This window comes from Aythya ferina (genome assembly GCF_964211825.1).
Source record: "Aythya ferina genome assembly, chromosome: 33".
NCBI lineage: Eukaryota > Metazoa > Chordata > Aves > Anseriformes > Anatidae > Aythya > Aythya ferina.
Window position 1 is genome coordinate 871,373 of NC_140330.1, and position 23,971 is coordinate 895,343.

The following is a 23,971-nucleotide window of genomic DNA, read 5'->3' on the forward strand; positions in this document are numbered from 1 at the left end:
CTGCCGTGTTTAGGAAGAACAGCACCAGAAGCTAGTCAACAGCCTCAAGGGAAAGCCGAGGCCGTACCGTGGCTTCCTTCGCCCACTACCACGGACATTGCCACGGTAATGAGTTCCTCCCTTCCTGGCACACTTGTCCCAGCAGCAGCAGGAGACTTGTGGGAACACAGGGCTCCGGCATCAGTGCGGCTGGTGTGGCCTCGCTGTTCTGGCCCGCGCGGTCCTGCTGTCCCTGAGTAGGACCTCTCCATAGGCGGTACTCCAGCCTCACAGCAGCAGTTTCTCCTGGCCCTCCTGGCCACCGGCAAGCCCCGCATATCTGCAGGGCCAGCACCCTGGGCCCGTGCCTCCAACCCTGGTCCCTCACCCCGAGGGCTCTTCTCAGCCCCCACCACGCAGGGACTGCAGCCCCTGCTTCCTGCTTTCCCGTGGGCGCTGCTGCCAGCACGGCCAGGCATCTGTCTCCAGAGCTGCTCTCACCGCTCAGTTCTGCAGCACCATCGGGGCACTTGCTGCAACGTGTCTTACGTCCCTTCCTCCTTGCGGAACTTTGGAAAATACCTCCAGCAGTCTCAGAGGACAGACGTCATCCTCATGGTCATTGAAGCCCTGAGAGGCTCCAACATATACGACAAGCAGGAGGCCAGCGGTGTGCTGGATATGGCCATCGAAGACCCTGCCTCCTGGCTGACCGACGTAAGTGGCCTGCAGTTGGATTGCCCTGCCCGTTAGCCCATGTCAGGCCCCGCTTCCTCCCTGCCACGTCCAGCCCTCTCAGGCACCTCAGGGATAAAAGGTTAGGATTTGTTTACTAAAATGCGCTCCTGATTGACAGGACGCTTGCCCTTGCAATCGCGAATAAAATAGCTTCACAGAAGATCCTGTCTGAAGAAAGTTATTTGAGATTTTCCTCACACCACCAAAGTCATGCGCACCTCATGCGGCAACTTGCCTTGCTTATCTGCAGCAAAGAGTTACGTAGGCCTGAAGTTTCACAACGCGCCCGTACCTATTCATAGCCTGTCCCCGCTTCGTCTTAAAATGAGTCCCAAGCAGTCATTGCTGGAAACTCCTCCCATCTGCGCTTGCGCAGTGTGTCTTGGTGGTGGTCGTCGGGGGTCGTGGGGATGAAGGTTGGTGACTCTTCCTCGTCACTGCTCCTTGACCTCTTGTCTCTGCGCAGACTCAGTTGCTCCTTGGCTCTTGTCCATCCGCAGGACCAGTTTCTGCCAGTTTCTTAAGACAGGCTCCCAGTCTTCGTAGGAGACTGACCTTGGGAAGGGGCCCACGGCTTCTCGCTTTAGGTAATTTGCACGGGACAGGGCAGGAGCACGAGGCTGCGGAGCAGTCCCCGAGCATAGCCCGCGTCTTCACTCAGCGCCGAGCCATTTCTGTGAGATTGCCTCTTCTCTACCCTCAGCCCGCAGGATGGGGGAGAGACGGCCACCCAGAAGGACCAGAAAATCATGCAATAATTATTGTAACGGGCAAAACAGATTTGGCATAAGGAGATAGTAAAATTTATTGCTCATTACTAACAAGCTAGAGAAGTGAGAAACAAAGGAAAGAAACCAAAAGCACCTTCCCCCCCATCCACCCTCTTCCACCTCCTCCCCCCGAGCGGCACAGGGGAACGGGGGGGAATGGGGGTTATGGTCAGTCTACAGCACTTCTTCTCTGCCGTTCCTTCGCGGTCACTCTCGTCCCCTGTGCTGTGGGGTCCCACCCACGGGATGCAGTCCTTGATGAACTGATCCGGCGTGAGCTTCCCACAGGCAGCAGCTCTTCCAGAACTGCTCCAGATATGGGTCCATACCACGGGGTCCATCCCTCAGGAGAAAACTGCTCCAACCTGGCTCCCCTACGGGCAGCAGCCCCTGCCGGGTCACCTGCTCCTGCGTGGGCTCCTCTCCACGGGCTACAGGTCTGGCCCGGAATCTGCTCCGGCAGGGGTCTTCCACAGGCGGCAGCCTCCGTCGGTGCAGGGCCACCTGCTCCACCGTGGTCTCCTCCACGGGCTGCAGCATGGAACCCCGCTCCACCGTGGTACTCCATGGGCTGCAGGGGGACATCCTGCTTCGCCATGGTCCTCACCCCAGGCCGCAGGGGACTTCTGCTCCGGCGCCTGGAGCACCTCTCGCCCTCCTTCTACACTGACCTTGGTGCCTGCAAGGCCGTTTCTCACTGCTCTCTCCCTCCCAGCTGCTGTGTGGTGCAGCGTTTTTTTCCCTGTCTTAAATATGCTCTCACAGAGGCGCAAAACAACATCGCTTATTGGCTCAGATCTGGAAAACAATGGGGCCCTTCCCAAACATTGGGCAGCTTCTAGATCCTTCTCATAGAAACCACCGCTACGGCCCGCCACTACCAAAACTTTGCCACGTAAACCCAGTACAGACACCCCCTGGTGGCTCTGGGAGGGGTGCAAGGGCAGGCTGTGGGGACGGGACTCTCGAGGGCTTTGGCGGGGGCAAGCGCTGCGTGGACACTCAGCTGCCCCTGACGGCCTTGGGGCCATTGAGAAGCCCCGTCAGCAGCAGGGAGGTGGCAGGGCGGCCCTCTGGTGCCACAGCTGGCTGGGGGCACTGGGGCTCCACCGGCCCTTCTGACCTGGACCAGCTCTGCTGGCGCTGCCGAGCTGTGCCGCCCGATGCCCGGTGCCATCCCGGTTGTGCTCTGCAGGTGCTGCTGGAAGACGAGCCCTTGGACGTTCTGCACACAGCGGTGCAGCAGCAAGCCATGCTTGCACTTGGCCACTTGAGGCACGTGCCCAGCCCCTGCTCTGGCCCTGGGCCCGGCTTCCAGGCTTCCCCTGTCTAGGCAGCAGCCTGGCAGTGCCGGCCGCGGGGCCGCTGCTCGCCAAGCCTCGGGGCTTCTGGAAGGTGGAAGGCAGCCCCCATGGCAGGGACCGAGGCCCCGCAGTGCTGCGTCCTCCTCCCTGAGGCCCTGAGGCCCTGCTCCGTGACAACGTGACAACGAGGCCCCTTGCTTTCTTTGCAGCTATGTCAAGTCAGCGCTGGAGGGCAGGAAGAAGAGCATCCTGCTCACCTCTTTCAACAGTGTATTCCTGCTGCCCTCACACGAGCATTTGGAGGGCCCAAGCCGCATCAACTACTTGGAGGTATGCTCTGGGAGAGCTCTTGGAACACCCGTCCCTCTGGGTTGGTCCCTGGCTGCTCTGTGCTGAGATCTGTGCAGATCCTGGCAGAGGGAGAGGGACTGGAGATCCACTGCCACCCCTTTGTTGTCCTTGCAGACCCTGGACGCCATGGACCGCATGCTGAAGCTCTTCATCAGAAATTCTCCCGTCTCCGGCTTCAGTGAGCTGCAGGACATCTTGCAGGTCTGCCACTTGCCAAGAGCGGGGTTCCCAGGGGCGCTTCCTCACCCGGAGGGAATTCAGCATCCACTCCGGAACGGACAGGCCCTACTTCAGTGCCACGCACAGGCAGCACAGGGCAGGAAGGGTGCCCGCCTCCCTTGGGGGAACCGGGGGCTGCCCACTGAGGTCTTCTGGCAGCCCCGTATCCCCTGGCTGCAGACCTTTCCCCTCCACAGACTCCTCCTGTGTCGGAGAAAAGCCTTGCCCATGGCGCTCCTGGGCTTCCTTTGCGTCAACGCAGCGGCAGGAATTGGACCCCTCTTCCGAGGCACTGCACTGGTCACCACTGGTGCTGCTGCTGTCCACCTGCCTCCCTGTCCGCGGTGCTTTCCTCCCGAGATCGGAGTGCTGCGGGAGCCCAGCACTGATGCTCCTGCTTTAGCGGGCATCAGCTCCCAGGGCAGACCAGCACTTTCTCCCCTCACAGATTCTGCTGCCCTTTGCCAACTCCCCCAGCGAAGCTATTTGCGAGAGGGCCGTGGGGAGGGCCGCGAAGCTGACCAGCTGGCTAGCCACAAGCTTCTCACCGGAGGTAAGGAGCCACGCACCCCTCCAGCCAGCCCACCTCCCCTTCCCCGCAGACCACATCAGCCTGCAGCTCAGGGGTGCTGCCGAGGCAAGCCCGGCTACAGACCCTCAGCTAGGGCTCAGCCCTGAAGCAAGGGCCTTCAGCCCTCCTTTGCCCATGGACCCCGAGTGGGGGATGTTCCCAGTCCCTGAGAGCACTCTCGGGAGCCAGCTCTGCCCCCCGTCCTGTGCAGGCCTCAAGCGCCCAGGGAGCACGGTGGGAGAGCAGGCATGGCCAAGGCTGCTGACTCACCTGGGACCCAGCCCTGGGCACACTCTTGGCTCCAGGACTTTGGCCCCAGCTGCCTCCCACAGCACTTCCCTCCTGTCTCCCTCGCCCAGGACCACAGCGCCGATGGAGGACCCACGAACGGATGCACAGAGCGCAATGTGCCGCTCCTGGGACAGTTGGTGGGATGGCTCCTCCTTTGCCACACTTGCAAGAATAGGCAGCTTTGGATGCTCTTCATTACGTCTTCCAATTCATCCAGAAAAACAGTCAGAGAAGCTGTGTTGGGCTTCCTTCCCCTCCAGACACAGGCACTGCCTGAGGCACTTGCTTCTTTTCCTAAGTAGTGCCATGGAGCGCTCTTGTGGAGACCTCTAGAGCGGTCTTCCTAGAGAGAGGATCCCTGTATGTACCCCTCGTATCCCTGCACTACAGCGCTCCAGCCCTTCGAGCCACCCCCCACACCTCAGTTAGGCCAAGAGCGTTTTAGTTGTGTGATTGCACGCAGGGCTCTCGTTCCTTTGCGTGTCCCAGGCTGGGAGCATTTGCATGCGTACCCCTGAGGCACACGTCACCCCTTGCTCTCTTGCCATCTCCGTTGCTCCCATCAGCTGTCTGCCTTTGCTTTCCATCTCTGTCCAACACTGCCTCCCTGGGCTCTGCAGCATCTCCGCCCTCCTCAGCCATTCCTACTCAAAAGCTCTTTTCGCCACTTGGTAAGCCTCCTAACAAAAGTGGCTTGTCCTTGTGAATCTTCTTCTTTTTGTCCCCCTCCGCTGCCGTGTTTAGGAAGAACAGCACCAGAAGCTAGTCAACAGCCTCAAGGGAAAGCCGAGGCCGTACCGTGGCTTCCTTCGCCCACTACCACGGACATTGCCACGGTAATGAGTTCCTCCCTTCCTGGCACACTTGTCCCAGCAGCAGCAGGAGACTTGTGGGAACACAGGGCCCCGGCATCAGTGCGGCTGGTGTGGCCTCGCTGTTCTGGCCCGCGCGGTCCTGCTGTCCCTGAGTAGGACCTCTCCATAGGCGGTACTCCAGCCTCACAGCAGCAGTTTCTCCTGGCCCTCCTGGCCACCGGCAAGCCCCGCATATCTGCAGGGCCAGCACCCTGGGCCCGTGCCTCCAACCCTGGTCCCTCACCCCGAGGGCTCTTCTCAGCCCCCACCACGCAGGGACTGCAGCCCCTGCTTCCTGCTTTCCCGTGGGCACTGCTGCCAGCACGGCCAGGCATCTGTCTCCAGAGCTGCTCTCACCGCTCAGTTCTGCAGCACCATCGGGGCACTTGCTGCAACGTGTCTTACGTCCCTTCCTCCTTGCGGAACTTTGGAAAATACCTCCAGCAGTCTCAGAGGACAGACGTCATCCTCATGGTCATTGAAGCCCTGAGAGACTCCAACATATACGACAAGCAGGAGGCCAGCGGTGTGCTGGATATGGCCATCGAAGACCCTGCCTCCTGGCTGACCGACGTAAGTGGCCTGCAGTTGGATTGCCCTGCCCGTTAGCCCATGTCAGGCCCCGCTTCCTCCCTGCCACGTCCAGCCCTCTCAGGCACCTCAGGGATAAAAGGTTAGGATTTGTTTACTAAAATGCGCTCCTGATTGACAGGACGCTTGCCCTTGCAATCGCGAATAAAATAGCTTCCCAGAAGATCCTGTCTGAAGAAAGTTATTTGAGATTTTCCTCACACCACCAAAGTCATGCGCACCTCATGCGGCAACTTGCCTTGCTTATCTGCAGCAAAGAGTTACGTAGGCCTGAAGTTTCACAACGCGCCCGTACCTATTCATAGCCTGTCCCCGCTTCGTCTTAAAATGAGTCCCAAGCAGTCATTGCTGGAAACTCCTCCCATCTGCGCTTGCGCAGTGTGTCTTGGTGGTGGTCGTCGGGGGTCGTGGGGATGAAGGTTGGTGACTCTTCCTCGTCACTGCTCCTTGACCTCTTGTCTCTGCGCAGACTCAGTTGCTCCTTGGCTCTTGTCCATCCGCAGGACCAGTTTCTGCCAGTTTCTTAAGACAGGCTCCCAGTCTTCGTAGGAGACTGACCTTGGGAAGGGGCCCACGGCTTCTTGCTTTAGGTAATTTGCACAACGCACCACGGTTAGCGAAGACACTGAGTAGCATCCTAGCTTAATGCCGTCAGCGCTCTATCGACTTGATAAGAGTCTCCTAACTCCTGCTCTCAGTGGAATATGGTCGAGGAGGATGTCTCTCTCTCCCTGTCCTGATGGGGAGTATAGCGAAGATCAAAGCACAGTGGTGAACTCCACCTGCACGAATCCTTGATAAACAGGAGCAAAGAGCAGGTTCAGTGAATCTGTGGTACGGGCCGAGCTCAGCGTTGTGTGCATGGTACTTGTGTACCTCTGCATAGGTGCTGCCTGGGGGATCCCTGGGTTGGTGAGGTAATGAAAAGAAATAGCGGTAGCAGCAGTGCTGTAGGAATGGCCTCAGTGAGGGGTCCCAGGAGATGCCCCGTGGCAGATAAAGCCCGTTCCCTCTGGCTCCAAAAGCAACCGCTGTCCAAAGCTGGACCAGTGAGTGACGCTGCTGGTGCCTGTGTGAGAGCGCATCTAAGAGAGGAAAACAAAAACCAGCAACAACAGAAGCCACTGTGCATCAGTCATGAGATGAGTGAGCGAGAAACAGTGGGAGAAAGAGCCCTGTAGGCAGCACGGTGAGTGAAGGAGGGGGACAAGGTGCTCGAGGTGCCAGAACGGAGATTCCCCTGCAGCCCACGGAAAAAATGCTCCCAATGGAAGCCTTTGGGTACACCTGAACTGCCTTGGGGAGCCTTTATGCAACCCCACACACAGCAGGACTCTGCTCTTTCTCTCTCTCCAAGTCCTAACACCCCTAACCCTAAGTCTATATTATTTATTTTTTTTTACTTTGCTGGGCAGCTGAGCTCCACCACCATCGCTCTCTCACTCTCCCTCCTCAGAAGAGAAGGAGAAAAGGAGAAAAGGAGAAAAAAGTTCATGGGTTGAGAAAATGATAATTCAATTAAATGGAAAATAAATATTAGCTGCAGATAGTATTAAGAAAAAAGTAATTTAACTAAAGGAAAAAGTGAAGTGTCAACGTTTGGAGGGAATTAAAAAAAAAAAAAAGGAAAAGAAGAAAAAAAAAACAAACAAACAAGCAGGAGCCGTGTGGAAGCACAGAGAGAGAGGAAAGAAATTACTCTCTACTTAGCACTAACAAGTGGTGCTTTGCCCCATCCCTGAAGGAGGGCGTCAATACACATAGACACTATTCTGGAGGACGGATGTTTTAATAAAGACAGCCGCCCCATTTCTCCTTTCCCACCTTTTATCCTTTGGTGGGCTTAGGTCAGCTGCCCTGGTGATGTCCCCTGCCCATCACTTGCCCACCCCCAGCCTGCTGGCTCTTGGGGGCTTGGAGGGGGTCCTGGTGCTGTGCAGCAGCGGGCGCAAGGCTGGTGTGACACCGGTGCTGTTGTAGCTCCACGTGCAGAGCGCAGCACTGCATGGGCTGCTGCAGGGAATTTTAACTCCATCCCAGCCAGACCCAGCACATGTGCTTACAGGATGCTTGGGCAACAGCTTGTAACCGTCAAAAAAAAAAAAAAAAAAAAAAAAAAAAAAAAAAAAAAAAATCAAGCCCCAGACTCTGAAAATAGGAAGCAGAAAGTTGAGTGTGCTTGAGCAAGCTTTACCCATTTTTTTTTTTACCCTTTGCCCTTTTTTTACCCTTTACCCTTTTTTAACCCTTTAACATTTTTTAACCCTTTAACATTTTTTACCCTTTACCCTTTTTTAACCCTTTACCCTTTTTTAACCCTTTACCCTTTTTTAACCCTTTACCCTTTTATTTTAACCCTTTACCCTTTTTTTCACCCTTTATCCTTTTTTACTTTTTTTTTCTTTTTTTTTTTTAAACATTTTTGGGGTGAAATCCAGCAGTTCCTGTTCTCCACACAGTCACACTCGGTGTTTTCTCCAGCTGTTCCATAGCACGGGGCAGAAGGCAGGCAAAGCGCTGCGGGCTGGTGCCTTCTTTCAGCAGAAACTGCTCTCCAAGCGATCAGTGCTGGAGAGGAGCTAACCCTCAGGAGACTGCTGCCTGTTCACGGGGGAAACATACCTGGTATGTCACGCAGCGTGATCACTCATACCCCAAACTGCTTTTTTTGCAGCCTGCCTGATCAGTAGAGGGCCCTGTGCCCTGCACAACCTCTCCGAGGCACCCGATTGAAGCTGGTGCTTGGTGTTAATGACTTGATCCAGCGGGAGCATCCCCACCGACACGGGTCCCAGCTTCGGCGAGGCTGGGCATGTTCCCTGCTTTCCCATCACTCGGGTTTTGCCAGACCTCTCTCCAGAAAAAGGTGCAGGCTTTGCCCCTTTGAAAAGCTGGAAGTTTTACAGAATTTGAGTGAGGCGAATGTACCGATCGTACCATTTCTGAGCAGAGGCCTGACGGAGCAAGGGGTTGGACACGGGGGTGCCCCGAGGTCCCGTCCACCCTCAACCCCTCTCTGAGTCGCTGGAGAGAACACGACAACGTTTTTTCCATCACATCAGAGCCCCAAATGAGCCGCGTGGTGGAAGTGAGGTCCAAATAGGCACTTTATTTCTGGTTGGAATGCTGACATCAACACAACCGCCGCAGGTGACATCGGAAACGCGCGCGTACGCTCCAGCTGGAGGTGTGTGCTTGCATAGGGGCCCCGGTGCACAGCAGCTGTACTTAATGCCTCGGAGAAACACGTGGAAAAGGAAGGGGAGTGCAGAACATCAGCCCTGCAGCTTTCAAGCAGGGCCCTGGGATGATTTGGGGAATAACAAGGAGCATGCGTGGATCACAGGGGCAGAAGGAGCATCTCGCAAGACAGAAAAGAGCGCAATTATTCCTAAAGATGAAGGATGTTTTTAAATACATGGCTTAGGCATAGGAGGTGCACTCCCAGGTGCAGGCATCAGCCCGCGCTTGCAGAAAGAAATGGTGGAAGTCATTGAGCGAAGCCTTTCTGGATGCTAAAACCCTGCTGCGGCGTGAATACCATTTCCTCAGCAGGAAATAAATAGGATCCCCTAATTCTGCCCCTTGAATCCCAAATTTACACAACACAGCGGAGCCAGCCCCATGTCCCAAGCAAAGAGCACCTTTTCTTACATTAACAGTCCTTTTTCAACCTTCGTATTTTCAGACCTAACAATCTGTGGTGTATGTCGATGCAAATAAATGTCAGTTACTGATGGTCCTGTTACCTTGGACAGCATTTCCACAACCAAAGCATGAAGAGTTAACAGCTGACATCTAGGCGCAAGCAGTGAACTTGCCCTCTATACAGAAACTTCAAACAGAAAAAAGAAAGAAAAAAAAAAAAAAAAAGGAAAAACACAACTCAAAACCTATACAAGGATGCCAGAGGAAAGGGAAAAAAAAATAACAATTCAGGACCAGAATCATGCCCCAGAAAGTATTTCCTCATGGCTGCTACTGCAGCTGTAAAATTATTACATTCCTATGATTGCTCCCATTTAACTACTGACCACCTATCCTGAACTGAGAGGAGGATTCTCCTCTTTAATGCCTTATTTTTTTAAAAAAAAGCTTTGCCCCCAAGTTAGCATCACCTCAGCACATGCCTGTTTCAACACCCGTCCCTGAAGCAGTAGAGGAAGGGATTGTAGCAACGGCTGGAGAACTGAAACCACCGGGAAACGGCTAAAACCAAAAATATAGAAACCCCCAAAGCAGTTAATAGTGCAAATAGAAAACATCTCTTGTATCTTACAAAAATACTACAGGGATCTTAAGATTACTGAGAAATATGTATAAAAGAAGCAGAATATACCCTTGAGCACGAGTTACAGTTACACACGGCTAACCAAATTTAAACCCTTGTAATAAAGAAGTTTTGCAATTGTTAAGAGAAGGAGGTGCCTGCAACCCCACAAAGCTCCTGCTGCCTGCCCTGTGCTTTGGGAGCTGTTTAAGTTCTCCACTTCACACCTCAGCAAATTTATTTTAAAGCAGAATAAAGCGCAATCAGATAAAATCTGTGGAGGTGACCACACCTGGGCGAAGCCTCCTCGAAATTGGCACACGTGGATCCTGCAGTTCCCCGTTCACAACAGCAGGGCCGTGTAGCTCCAGTGATCTGCTCAAAGGAAGCTTCGGTATTTTATTTGTGTTTTAATGCTCTGAGGCAGCAATATTTAACCTCCTTCAATCTATTTCTCAAAAATCTCCCTCGTTTTTCTGATGGAAGCTGCTAGAGGTTTGCACCTTCCTATTAGAAAAAGCAGCTAGCTAAAAGTCCAGAAAACCCCGTGGCGTCTCAGGACATAAGGCAACCTGTTTGGCATTTGGTTTGCTTAAAATTACCTAATGTAAACCTAAAAAAAAAAAAAAAAAAAAAAAAAGATATATATGTATATATACATATACACACACACACTACTCCTTTACCAAGCCCATAGGTGTGGGGGTCTTCCTAAATCATCACACAGGCAAAGCACCACTAGCTAATTTTGTTGGTGTCTTAGGGACACTTTGCTGCCACGTTTTGGGAAACATAATGCAGGATTTGTTCAGAGGATGGGGTGGAAGCCGTCAGCCCTTTCAGTGCGATGAAATAACTGCCCAGAGTACGCCCATCTGTCCATGGCCCCCTCGGATAGCTGAGCACCTTCAACCCGGGATTTCCTTCCACCTTCACACATGGAGCAATAACGAGCTTATTCGTAAAGTGATTACTTCTCTAATCTGCACCCACCAAAGCCCCAAAGCAGAACCCTAAAGCGTCTTCGAAAGACAGCAAGAGAAGCGAGGCTGTTTCTGCACATTCCGGCTCTCCGGGTGGGAACCAACAATTTCAACCAAATATTTTGGGGGGGCTGCAAAGCTGCAGCAAGCCAGAGAGCTGCCTAAAGCCACCACCAGGGCAGCTGCTTGGCTCGGCGGTCACTGCAATGCCTGGTTTTGTCCAGGTGCTATGAGGCAGCCGAGCGCAGCTGCCCTGAACGTGACAGCATCATCAGATTCCTCATTTACTTTAAAATTCACTTTGCTGTTGGCTTAATGCCCCTAAAGACCAGACTTAGCCTTGTGCTCGTGCCAGAGCCAGTCCCACGCTGCTTTTATCAATGCCAGCAGGTTCTGGCCAGAAACATCCCAACGTGGGACGGGCAGGGGCTGAGCCGTGCTGAGTTCTGCAGCCCTGGCAATTAATGCCCGATTGTTAACAATCACCCAGTCCTCTCGGAAAGGAGCCCTTCCCCGCTGCTCTGCGCCGAGCCTTGCTGGTGGTTTGAGTGCATCGAGACAGCATTTTCTCCTGGGACAAGCAGTGCTGAGCGCCGGGTGCAACCCCGCAACCTTGCTCCCGGCACGGGAAGGGAAAAAACAGAGGAGCGGGGAGGACGCGGCGGGCTCTACGCCTCCTTGTTCGTCTTCTTCAGCAGCTTCTTCAGGTCAGGAGACATGAAGTACGGCTTCTCGGCCGAGCCATCGTTTCGCTCCAGGTCTTCCACTGCAACGAGAAACCCCCCCGCGCAGCAGCGGGGGCCACAGACAGGGGTTGGCACGGCCAGGGCACGGAGCTCAAAGGCAGCGAGATGGCAGACGAGAGCTGCGCCACCCAGCTAAGGAATATTCCTTTGGGGCGTGCCCGTGGAAATAAAGGTCTTTGAGCTCATCATGGGGAGAGGGGACTTTCCCTCTGCTGCACCTAAAGGCTCCTGGCGTGCGAACCATCACAGCTGCTCCTTGTTTTAAAGGGAGTGCTGTGCTCTGGAAACTTCCTCATTGTTACTTGGAAGAAAGCAAAGGTCTGGGTTTTTTGTTTGTTTGTTTGTTTTTTCCCCTTGGTAAAATTTAACAGTGCTGCAGGAAGGAGCTGTGAGGAGAGGTCACCCTGGAGTGCTCCCTCCAACGCCCTCCCTGCTCCTCCTGCATCCCGAATTGCTTGGGCCACAAGCACAAAGTGATTTTTGCTCCTTCTGCATCCCGAATTGCTCCGGCCGCGAGCACAAAGGGATTTTGCTCAGCATTGCTCGCCCAGCACGCTACGCCCTCGCCAACACGCGACGCGCACGCAGTAATTAGGTGCATTCCCAGCCCTGAACACACCGGTTGGCCTCGGCGCCAAACAGCTGCTCCAGCGAGAAAGTCACAACCACAACAACAGAAAAAACAAACCACAAAGCACCAGCGTCAGAGCTGAGCAAGAAGAGCTCTGGGATGTTTTGTAAGGGACGACGCCGGGACGGGAACCCAAGCATCACCACTGCGCCTTTGTCCTGCTGGAGACGGCGCTCCGTCTGCTCGGGGTTTGTACCACGAGCTGCGGGTTGGCGTGCGGGGGGAGTCGCCAAGGACGGCGTTCCTAAAGCCTTGCTCATCCTTGGGGCATCAAGAGCAAACAAGGAGAGGACCCAGCCGTCACGAAGCCATTGTGGTCCTGCAGCTCCTTCACCCACAGATCAGCCAAACCACCGACCAAAGCAGCTCTGGAGCAAGCAGAGCTCGTAGAGCACCGGGGCAAGCCTCCACGTAGGGGCTCAACCTCTGCGCCACCAGCAGGAGGGCCCAAAATCTTTGTTCAACACAGGAGGCTGCAAGTGAAAGCCTCAGCAGTTTGCAACCACCGCCAGCTGCTCCTTTTAACCTCCTTACAACAACAGCGGGGGGGGTTCACCCACGAGAAGAGCGTGCTCTGCTTCACACCCAACGCCTTGCAGGAACCGAAAGCGAAACGTCCGCCACCAAGCAGGGGGATCCTCGGGTGCGCTGACCTGCTTGGCACAGGGCGAGGAGCAGGGGCACAAGTTTTCCACCACCCAGGAGCAAACCCGGCCGCACACCGGCACCGGGCACGCACGGCTCAACAGCTCCTGGCCACGCGTGCCCGGCTGTGCAGGAGCCCAGATTAACTCCAGATTTGTTCCTTCCATACAAGAGTATTCATTATTGGGCGGGGAGATGGGGTTGGTACAGCAGGGAGAAGCCAGCACACCTCCGGCCGGGAGGACCTGGAGGACATCCAGCTGGGAGCTCTGCACCAACCGTGGCCGCAGGAGAAGGCTGCTGGGGCCACGCAGCCACCCCGGGGCCAGCCCTAGCCTTGGCTATCGGTGTTTTTGGAAGGCTCTAGGGTCCCCTTCAGCAGGATGGCACTCAGCTCGGGGGACATGTAGTAAGGCCTCTCGGGAGATCCATCGTTCCTCTCCAGATCTTCACCTTTTCACAACCCCAGGAGGAAGCAGCCGGGATGGGGAGAGGGGAAGAAAACAGTGGGAGAGGCCAGGGAAGGGCAGGGCGGAGGTGAGAGGAGGAGAAGAGCGAGGAGAGACATGAGGAGGGGAGGAAAACAAAACAAAAGGGAAAAAAAGGAAAATTGAAGTTAGTAGCAGTTAGGCTCCCCCAAAACCAAAGCACCGAAACAGAGAGAGACCCAGAGACAGGCTGTGGGCTTCCAGGTAGAGGGGAGAGAAGAGGCTGGTAGGAAGGCAGGAGGAAGGTGGGGAAGGAAAGAGTGGGAGAAAACCCTACGGAGAGGCCAGGGGAGCAAACCCTGGGGTCCAGATGGCTCTGGGGCGGAGGGAGGTTCTGCTGCCCAGTGGGAGGACACTTACAGAAGCAGAGGAAGAGGGTGTCCACGCACATGCCATAGACGCTGAAGAACCCGTGGGCGATGAGGTAGGAGCCCACGATCACCGTCTGGAAGAGAAACACTGAGGTTAGGTGGAACCTGGAGAGGAGGAGAGAAGTGCTGAATCCCAAATTCCCTGGGGGGGGGTGGAACAGAAAGGAACAGGGAACAAAAGGCGTCTGCAGCAAGGGTGGATGGAGCCAGCCCGGATGGCAAGACGCCTTCTCGCCAGCAGCTGAAACAAAGGCTCGTTTCAGTGGGGATGGAAAATAAGCCTTCACAAAGCAGCTCTGCAGAGACGGCCAGCGGAACAGCATTTTTAAGGCATTCTTGCTAAGGATTTCTTCTGGCCACTTCTAAATTCCCCAGCAGAGCAGAAAGCAGCTCACCAGAATAGGAACCCAGTAGTAATTCAGGGACGGCGCCGTGTCTTCAACCAGCTTGATGCGATGGGTGAAGAAAAAGAAGGCAAGGATTCCTGGAAAACAAAATCACACAAATGGCTGCAGGACCCTGGGCAGAACGAGGGGGTTTGGGGAAGGCTCTTCTTCCCAAAAAAACAGGGTTTGGGAAGGTTCAGGGTACAGCGAATACCCCAAGGAGAAGCTTACGTTGGCCAATACTTACCAACACTGCCCACGATGAGGAGTTTGCCGAGGAAGAAGAGGAAATCGGTGACTTTATCTAAGACGGCCACCCTAGGAGTGAGAGAGAGGTGAGCGCCTGCTCCCAGCGGACATTTGGCCGCCTCTTTGTCAGCAGGAGGGACTTGGACACAGGGAACTCGAGCAGGACCTCACCTAATGATGTTCCTCATCAGCAGGAAGAAGGCGTTCCTGGCAGAGGTGCAGAAGTTGGTGCCATAAACAGCAATCTAGGAGGGGTCACAGAAACGGGAGCAGAGAGGTGAGGAACAGCACTGTGCATGATTCGGCCCAGAGAAGAGGCCACGATTCATCCCATCTCTTGAGTAACATTCTCAGCTGGCTGGAGAAATCCCAAACCTGGCAGCGCTTTTTCCTCCACCAGCAGGTCAAGCATCAGCACCTGAACTGGGCCAAAAGCCAAATCCCCCCCCACCCTGGGGTCTCTGAAAAGGTTCATGCCAAAGACAAGGCAACACAGTGAATGTTGAGGCTTTCCAGCAAAACAGCTAGAAAACGCTGAAAAGCTTCGTTTTCCCATGAAATTGAGAGGCACGGGCCTCAACAACCTCCCAAAGACAGCCTACGCATGCCAAGGCCCCCCCAGAGTTAACAACCTCTTGGGTGCCCAACACCAGCAGCCCCTTACCATGATGTAGGCATTTCTGTTGAGGAACTTGATAAATTTTTCCAGGCACCAGAAGCAGCACTTCAGGCAGCTCAGGAGGAACTTGGCGAACTTGTTATCTGCAGCTGGAGGAACACCAAGGGACGTGAGGGTGAGCAGCTGAACCCAGAGACCCCCTGCAAGCCTCAAGGTGCCCACGTCCCTGTCCCAGCCTCTGGGTCCATCTGGTCCAACCCCTGCTCAAGCAGGGTGCTCACGACCACCTCCAGATATCTGGAGCACCTCGAGGGAGCATCCCCAAGGAGGGAGACGTCCCCCATGGGCTCTGGTCCCACAGAGACACCAGCCGTGCCCACCTCCTCACTTCCCAGCCCCGTTTCGGTACCTTTCAGCCTGTGGTCCAGGTACTCCAGGATCACCCTGATGACCTGGACGATGGCAAGGATCAGCGACCCGAAGGCGAGCGAGCCGGTGTGGTACCTGGGAAAACCGCTCCGGTTAGACACGGAAAACCCCAAGAAGCTCGTGGTGCTCCTCGAGGGACGTACCGGAGCGCGCGGCCGAAGGCAGAGAAGAGGGGGAAGGCGGGCATGTCGTCAGGTTTCTTGAAGGCCCAGTAGTACGAGGCAAAGGCGCCCGCCAGCGTCACCTGCCCCAGCGCGATCACGAAGTTGACGAGCCAGAAGAACATGAAGACGTTGAAGAACTGGAGGACGATGAGGTACTTGTGGTACGCCGTCTCTCCCCCATAGAACGCGAAGAGGCACTGGGCATCGGGGCACAGCTTGGTGACGTTGGATGTGTTGAATTTCTGGGGGGGGACAGAAGAATTTTAGGCACGTGAGGCGGACCGACAACATCTCGTGGTCAACCCAAAGCCACGCTGGCTTTCAGGAGACTTGATCCCGCTCAACGTTTCACACATTTGCTCACATCAAGAAGCAAGCTTTGCACATACAACGGCTTAAAGAAAAATAACAGCACGATGGAAGTGAGTTCAAAAATGTGGAATTTCGCTTGTAAGAGCCTACAGGCTCGAATGACCACCAAAGTATTTTTTTGTGTAAGAAACAATCTTCTCTTTCATGGGTAAAGCATAGCATTGGGATGAATTTCTTGACATCCTCACCTCTGGGCTGCAGGTCTGCCCAGAAAACTGGCACGCCGACTCGTTGAACACCTTATAGACCGCCTCGTTGGAGGTGGAGAGGAAGCTGCAGCATGGCAGTTAAGGAGACACAACTTCACAAAAACACAAGCCTGGATCCTCAGCACACCCAGCTCAGCTTTGCTCTTGCCAATCTTCTGCTTCCCTACGTTGGGTTTTGTTTCTTTTAACCCAGAGGCCGCAGCTGGCAGCTTTGCAAGCGGATGCAACCCTGACTCTGGAACGAGTTCAGCACCCTGGAGGACTTGTAGTGTCTCCACGGCTTCCTTCCCCTGGAGCCAACGCGCAGGAAAAGGAAGGAGAAAGGATACACGGCCGTGCTGGCCCAGTAGGCGATGCAGAGGCACAGCAGGAAGAAGGTGCACAGCGGAAACAGCAGCGACATCATGATGTGGCCAACAGCCCTGCCGAGGACGAGGGAAGGCAGTTAAAACCCGTGGAAGTCCTGGTGAAGACGGGGACACCCCATTGTCCCCTCCCGTCGCAACGGGTGACCACGGCCACCTCCGCCCGGGGACGCGGTGGCCCGTACCTGCTGGCCTCCTTGATGAGCGCGATGGCGATGAGGATCCTCTTGCGGAGGAAGATGAGCAGCAGGATGATGATCACCTCCACCACGCACAGGATGATCACTGGAAGGGAGAAGGGGAGCCCCATCAGTGCGAGGGCATCGTCCACCCTCGCCTTCCCTATCCACCGCTGCGCCCAGCGCTCCCCGAGGGCCGTCCAGCACGGCCTTCACGCGCTCCATCCCGTGGCATCGAGCACAGCCCCCCTCCGTAGCCCAGCTTTTTGGAAAGGGCCACCAAGAGGCCAAGAAGGCCCCAAAGTCTCTGTGCTCTTCCCTCCCGAGCACGTTCTCCGTGGGCAGGGACTCACTGAACGCCAGCCACGTCTGCCGCAGGTGGAGGTAGACGCGCAGGTCCGTCTGAAACCCGAGGTCCGTCAGGGAGACGTCGGAACCAGCTTCCCCCTTCAGCTTGGCGTACTCCATGTAACAGTGGAAGATTCCTGGGGTGGAAAGCAGAAAATCGTCGTACTGGCACTCAACAGCAGACAGCGAGGTGCTGCTCAACCCCACCAATATTTGGGTCCAAGGACTCGGCCTGGGGGGTTTCTGCACGCAAACCCTGCTTAAAGGAGGGAAAGGAAAACAGGGAGAGCACGGAGAAGGCTCCCAACCCCGAGGACATCGCTCACCGTAGCCCAGCACCAGGATCACCAGCACGATCATCACCCAGACCATGATCCCGGCCAGGAAGCGGAGCAGGACGATGAAGATCAAGCTGGCCACCATTGCGATCACCAGGCCTCTGAGGGAGGAAGAAAGCAGCCTTAGAAACAGAAACTCTCCGTGACAGAATGTGACTGGGGTAGGGGGGAAGTTGCTCCAACACGCTCAAAAACACCCCGTGCCACTTCCCACTCTGTGGTGGGAACCTCTGCTGTCCCCTTGCAACCTCTGTGGTGGTTGCAAGGGGACAGCTTGGTCCTTCAGGACCTGCTTGACTTCAGCCTCTACACCCACTGCCACCCTTCTGCTGTCAGTTTTGAATGGAAAATATGCAAAAGTCAGGAAAAGGCAGAAAACAGTGGGGGAACTCCTGAGCTTTGCCCCTCGGGAGCAGGTGCCGCGCGTTCTGCTCACATTATGATCCAGTACCAGGAGACCGTGTAGTCCTCAAAGATCTTCATGGCCAGCTGCCTCATCTCCAGGACCACGTTTGCTTTTCTGGAACGCAAATAATAATAAAAATAATAATAATAATAATAAAATAAAAGCAAGAGGCAGGGGAGAGAGTCGGTGTCCACTCTGCCTGCGGCACTGCAGACAAAAACCCCGTGGTTTGCTCCCCCCGAAGCGGTGACAACGCAGCAGCCCCGGCACTGCTCCCGCAGCCACCGGCACCCACCTGGCCCCCTCGAGCAGCTCGGTGACGTTCCTACGGTTCCCGTGCCCGTCGTCGTAGGTGGTCTCGTTCCCCACCATGATGACGCCCTTCTTGGCCTGGATGGCCGGGAGGCAGCGGCGAGCCACTGCAAAAGAGGGGGCTCAGCAAACGTCCCCCCATGAGACACCCCCAAACCAGCAACCCCAGGGATGCTGCTGCTCCCACCCAGCATCCCGAGGAAACAAAACCCACAGCAGCCCTCACAAACCGACCCGAACCTCCCCCAAAATCCCCGATGGGTGGCTCAGATCCCAAAAAGAGCCCAAACAAAGCAAGCACGGGCACTTCCCCAGCCATAAAGAGCAGAGTCCCAGCTTGTTAATGAGTTAACGGCAGCTCGTTAGCCACCTCCAGACTTACGTGGGGTGCTGGGGAAGAGCATGGCCGGGCACTCCTTGTCCCTCAGCACCTCGATGGGAGCCTGGATGGGGACAGCAAGGGGGAGGTGAAGTTCTGGGGCTGGGATGGGACAAATCCCCGCTCGGGGCCACCCGACGCACCTTGCTCACGTCCCCAAATTCGGGCACGCAGAACTGCCGGTAGTACTGCAGGTTGGCGGGCACGCTGTAGGCATTCAGGTAGGTCATGAACCGGTCCGGACATTGGCTCACGCAGATCTTGGAACAAGGAGAGGAGAAGGTGGGGAACCTTTCATTTTGGGGCATTTTTCTCTTTTTTAAAGAAGGCCAGCAGCGGGGAGCTGCGCCGGTGGGGCATCCAGAAGTACCTGTGTGGTCGGGCACTGAAACTCCAGCAGCACCAGCGGGCTGGCACACTTCACGATGTCGAAGTAGAAGAGGAAAGGCTTGCCCCTGCGAAGAAAACGGCTCAAAATGCCACCCTGAGGGCATCACGACGCCAGTGAGCAGCACATGAGCAGGGAGGACCCGGGGGGGGGGGGGGGCACCTACTCGTTGGCTGTTCCCTGATGGCCGCAGAACTGCCCGCGGCTGTCGGTGGGGTAGATCACCTTCCGTGGGTCCCCGTGCGTCCACGCTGGGCAGTGGGGATAAAACGGGGCAGTTTGGTTACCTCCTGCCCCATCCCCACCTCTGTTTCATTCGAGGAGCTCCTGGACCCCCCCCAGGACCATACGTACCCACGATGCCCACCACGACGTAGCCCACGATGGCGAGGACCAGCAGGATGCAGCAGGCCACATCGGTGCAGCCCCTGCGGCCGGGAAGAGGAGCGGGGACGTGAGCACGGCCGCCGGCCCCACCAGGGGGCTTTGGGGGGTGGGGGGGGGGCTGCTCTTACCTGTCGTAAATGGGACCTTTGAACTTCGGGTCATATTTCTGCGGCGTCCCTGCGGGGATGGAGAACAAACCGGCTCAGTTGGAAAAACCACTGAGGGGGGGAGGAGGAGTTTTCCCTTCGCTTCCCCAACGCCTCCCCAAGGAGGCAGGGAAACCTCCGCGCCCTTGGGAACCCGATGCTGCCACCGAGACCAGGCTGCTGGGGTGGGGGGGACACAGCCAAACGACACCCCCATCCCGTTCCCATTGCTGCTGGAAAATCCCCAGCCCACCCTTTAGGTTTGTTTTCCCCTCCTTGTGACAGCGATGCACCAAAACCCAACACGGACGCGAGCAAAGCAGCAGCCGTCCCCGTGCAGACCGGGGAGCCCCAAATTTCCAACTCTCCCCCCCTCCCTCCCTCCCTCCCCCCAGTTTTTAAACAAAAGGCCTGGGAGAACCAGGAGCAGGAGGAAAATAATCTCCAGCTGCCATTTCCCTCCTTCAGCGCCTCTGCTTTCCAGGCGTGGAAACAATTATCCCCTTGGAGAGCAAGTTTCCCCACAGCTCTCTCCAAAATCGTTCCCCAGCTCCTGAAGCTCCTGCTCCTGCCCGGCAGCCCGGTGGTTAAGCTGTGCTCCTTCGCCCCTCGTTATTTTTAGGGTGGGAATTCAGCCAGCGAGGCCAGTTTCGGTGTGGGAGCGGCCCGGAGCTGGGACACGTCTGCTTCGAGGCAGTTCTGGGGTGCTGGGAGCTGCCCCGTACCAGGACAAGTCAATTTTGGGGTGTCCAGAGCAGCCCCGTACCAGGACAAGTCACTTTTGGGGTGCCCGGAGCAGTCCCAGACAAGGAAACATCAGTTTGGGGGGGCCTGGAGTGCCTGCTACCAGGGAGACGTCTGATTCAAGGCACTTTTGGGGTGCCTGGAGCAGCCCCACGCAGGGAACACATCTGTTTTGGGGTGCTAGAAGCAGTCCCGTGCTGCACACATCACTTTTGGGGATCTTGGAGCAGCCCTGCACCACACACATTGGTTTTGGGGTGCTTGGAGCAACCCCGTGCTGCACACACCAGTTTCGGGGTGCCCAGAGCAGCCTCACACCATGCACAGATCAGATTTGGGTTGCCCAGAGCAGCCCTACGACGCACACGTTGTTTTTGGGGCGCTTGGAGCAGCCCCACACCATGCACATTGGTTTTGGGGTGCCCAGAGCAGCCCCACACCCATCAGTTTCAGGGTACCCAGGGAGCTGCGCCCCCACGGAGCGACCCCACCATATCCCAGGCGAGCTCCCTTTTTTTGGGGACACTGCACCCCAAAACACCCACTCGGGGGGCTCGACCCTTGCACGGCGCCCTCCGTGCCCTCGGCGCCACCGCCCCATAAACAGCGGATCCACCCGGCCACCCTCGTTAGCCATTAACCCCATTAACCACCGCGCTAACGAAGGCCTCGGTGTTAACGAACCCTCACGGCCGCCTCGCAGGCAGGAAGCCCGGTGAACCGAAGCGGGGCCGTGCTCACGCTCAGCCTTATCTCGGCCTCTCCAACTTCCTGCACCCCACTCCGCGGTGCCGCCCAAGGTTCCTCCGGCACGGGGTTCGGGGGTGAGCCCCGCGCCCCCCCCCTTAACCCTGACGCCCCCCAACCCTTACCGTGCTTCCCGTAGTAGTTCTCCTCCTCCTGGTCCCCCATCCCCTCTCCGCTCGCCCCAAACAGCCCCTGCGCGCTCAGCCCTGGGCGTGCCAGGAACCTCAGCAGCGAGCAGCCAGCCGTGCACGCTACACCATTAAAGGCGCAGCTGCTTCATCCCCTCCTCATCCTCGCCCCGCAGCTGCTTCATCCCCTCCTCTTCCTCGCCCCGGCACCCAACGCCCACGGCGGGCACCACCCTCCGTCCGCCAGTGGCGTGGCGCGGTGACCGCAGCCGGGTTTGGTGTTGTTTTTCATCCCGGCGGTTTGCTATATTTAGGGGGGTAGGAATAAATATTTTGGGTGTAAATAAATATTTTTTTTTGGGGGGGGGGGGGGGTTATAAATAAATAAGCGTGGTGCTGGGCGGCTCCGCGGAGGGTTGGGGACGGTGGCGCCGCGATGTCCCCGCGGCTCATAGGCTGCCGGTGATGTCAGGGCGCCGGGCTCGGCACCCCCGGATGCGTCGCGGAAACAAAAGAGGAGCACGGGGGGGGGGGGCCGGGATGTGTGACCCCGCTGTGCCCCCCCCCCATCCTGTGGGGACGCCGGGACCCCCGGGTGGGTGTCGGAGGACGGTGGCACCAATCGGCGCGCCCAGGTCCGGGTGGTGGCACCTGGGGTGCCAGCAGCGGTGCCCCACCCTGGGACCGTCCCAGTCTCACCGCGCACAATTCGCCCCCCCCCCCCAAAAAAAAAACTCGGTGGTCCCCAAAGCTTTGGGGGCCCCAAAACTAGCAGTCGCCAAACGCGGTGCTCACCAAACCCCCCCTCTCAAAGCCAGCAACCCCTAAACTTGGTGGTCCCAAAACTTCACAACCTCCACGCTCGGTGGTCCCCAAATCCAGCAGACCCCGAACCACCGGGCCCCAAACCCCAAAATCTCCAAAGGGGGTGGTCCCGAAACGGGGTGACCCCAAACTGGGTGGTCCCCAAACCGGGTGGCCCCCACACTTGGTGCTGACCGTACGCCCCCCCCCCCCCCAAAACTCAGTGCTCCCCAAACTTGGTGCACCCCCCCAAACCCAGCAGTCCCCAAACCTGGTGACCCCCAAACCTGGTGACCCCCAAACCTGGTGACCCCCAGATTTGGTGCCCCCCAAATCCGGCAGCCCCCAAACCTGGTGGCCCCCACACTTGGCGGTGACCGTAACCCCCCCCCAAAAAAAAAAAACCCTCAGTGCTCCCCAAACCCAGCAGCCCCCACGCGTGGCAGTCACCAAACCCAGTGCCACCCCCCCCCCAAATTCGGTGCTCCCGAAACCTGGTGACCCCCAAAACCTGGTGACCCCCAAAACGTGGTGACCCCCCCACCTTGGTGGTCCCCAGCCCCCCGCTGCCCCCCCCCCCTCCCCAGCAGCCCACCTCAGGGCCCCCCAGGCAGGCTGCTGCCGGGGAGGGGACCCCCAGAACGGGTGGGAAACCGGGGGGACCCCCCCCAGGAGACAACCGATGGGGGGGGGTCCCGGGGGTCCCCAAAGGTTCTGGGGGTCCCGGGGGTCCCCTCCCCGCCCTGGTACCGTAGGAGCCGTCGGGGTCCTTCCTCCCCCCCATGGTGGGGGCTCGGGGATGCTCCGGGTCCCCCCCCCCGCCGCTGCCGTTCCGGCCGCTCCCGGGGCGTTGCGCCTGCGGCTCCGAGCAACCGGGGGGGGGCACCGTTACCGTGGTCCCGCCCCCCGCCCCCTGACCACGCCCCCTCCTCTTAGCCCCGCCCCCTTGACCCCCCCCCCAATCTTTTTTTCATCCCCCCCCCCCCCCCCCCCTTCTGCCTCCTGCCCATCACGGTTGGGCTCGGTGCTGCGGGGGGGTGGGGGGGTACGGTCGGGTGTTGGGGGGCTGTAGGGAGCCCCCCCAGGGTGGGTTGGGGGTCCTGGACATGGGGGGGCTGCAGGGAGCCCCCCCCAGGATCGGGGGGGCTCCAGAGTAGGGGAGGGGGCTGCAGGGAGCCCCCCAAATTTGGGGGGGGCTGGGTGGTGGGGGGCTGTAGGGAGCCCCCCCAGGGTGGGTTGGGGGTCCTGGACATGGGGGGGCTGCAGGGAGCCCCCCCCAGGATCGGGGGGGGGGTCCAGAGTAGGGGAGGGGGCTGCAGGGAGCCCCTCAAATTTGGGGGGGGCTGGGTGGTGGGGGGCTGTAGGGAGCCCCCCCAGGGTGGGTCCTGGGATTTGGGGGGGCTGCAGGGAGCCCACCCAGAATCGGGGGGGCTCCAGAGTAGGGGAGGGGGCTGCAGGGAGCCCCCCCAGGGTGGGTTGGGGGTCCTGGGGTTTGGGGGGTTTCAGGGAGCCCCCCCAGGATAAGGGGGGGGTCCAGAGTAGGGAAGGGGGCTACAGAGAGACCCCCAGGATCTGGGGGGGGCTGGGTGTTGGGGGGCTGTAGGAAGCCCCCCCAGGGTGGGTTGGGGGTCCTGGAGATGGGGGGGAGTGCAGGGAGCCCCCCCTGGATCAGGGTGGGGGTCCAGGGTGTGGGATCAGGGTGGGGGCTGTGGGGAGCCCCCCAGGGTGAGGGAGGGGGGTCCCAGGTGTTGGGGGCCTGCACAGATGCCCCCCCCCCAGCCCAGGCCAGGATGGGGGGGTCCCAGCTAGGAAGGGGCTTCCATCCCCTCCAACCCCACACATGGGGGTCCCAGATGCCAGGGGACTGCTCACCCCCCCCAGTCAAACCATGACCCCCCCCCAGCTTGTGAGCCCCCCCCATCCTTGCCCCCCACCCCTCCCCGTCCCCCATCCCCACGCGGGCACGGAGCCACCTGCAGCCCCCGGGACAAGGCCAAGCCGAGCCTGGGGCCTCCCCCAACAAATGGGGCTGGGGGCTGTGACCCCCCCCACACTAAACCCTGACCCCCC

General features: G+C 57.7%; 1 protein-coding gene across 3 annotated transcripts; it reads right to left on the minus strand.

The window, feature by feature from the left end:
• Positions 1-8,757: 8,757 nt before the first annotated feature.
• On the minus strand, positions 8,758-22,777 carry SLC44A2 (solute carrier family 44 member 2 (CTL2 blood group)). 3 transcript variants are annotated; one of them, XM_084501657.1, is made up of 22 exons: positions 21,095-21,225; positions 19,461-19,509; positions 19,300-19,373; positions 19,112-19,196; positions 18,928-19,012; positions 18,701-18,817; positions 18,561-18,621; positions 18,162-18,285; positions 17,897-17,980; positions 17,449-17,561; positions 17,128-17,259; positions 16,781-16,880; positions 16,560-16,652; positions 16,210-16,294; positions 15,629-15,891; positions 15,466-15,560; positions 15,102-15,205; positions 14,609-14,682; positions 14,436-14,506; positions 14,198-14,286; positions 13,792-13,876; positions 8,758-11,687 (listed from the first exon to the last, which is right to left on the minus strand). In XM_084501657.1, exons 1-22 carry the CDS (start codon positions 21,132-21,134, stop codon positions 11,590-11,592), a joined length of 2,121 nt encoding a protein of 706 aa, XP_084357783.1. In that variant the 5' UTR covers positions 21,135-21,225; the 3' UTR covers positions 8,758-11,589. The 3 variants fall into 3 exon arrangements, with proteins under 3 accessions (XP_084357783.1, XP_084357782.1, XP_084357781.1); XM_084501656.1 differs by lacking the exons at positions 8,758-11,687; positions 21,095-21,225 and adding exons at positions 11,987-13,396; positions 22,652-22,777; XM_084501655.1 differs by lacking the exon at positions 8,758-11,687 and adding an exon at positions 11,987-13,396 and having other exon boundaries at positions 21,095-21,330.
• Between the last annotated feature and the right edge of the window lie 1,194 nt (positions 22,778-23,971).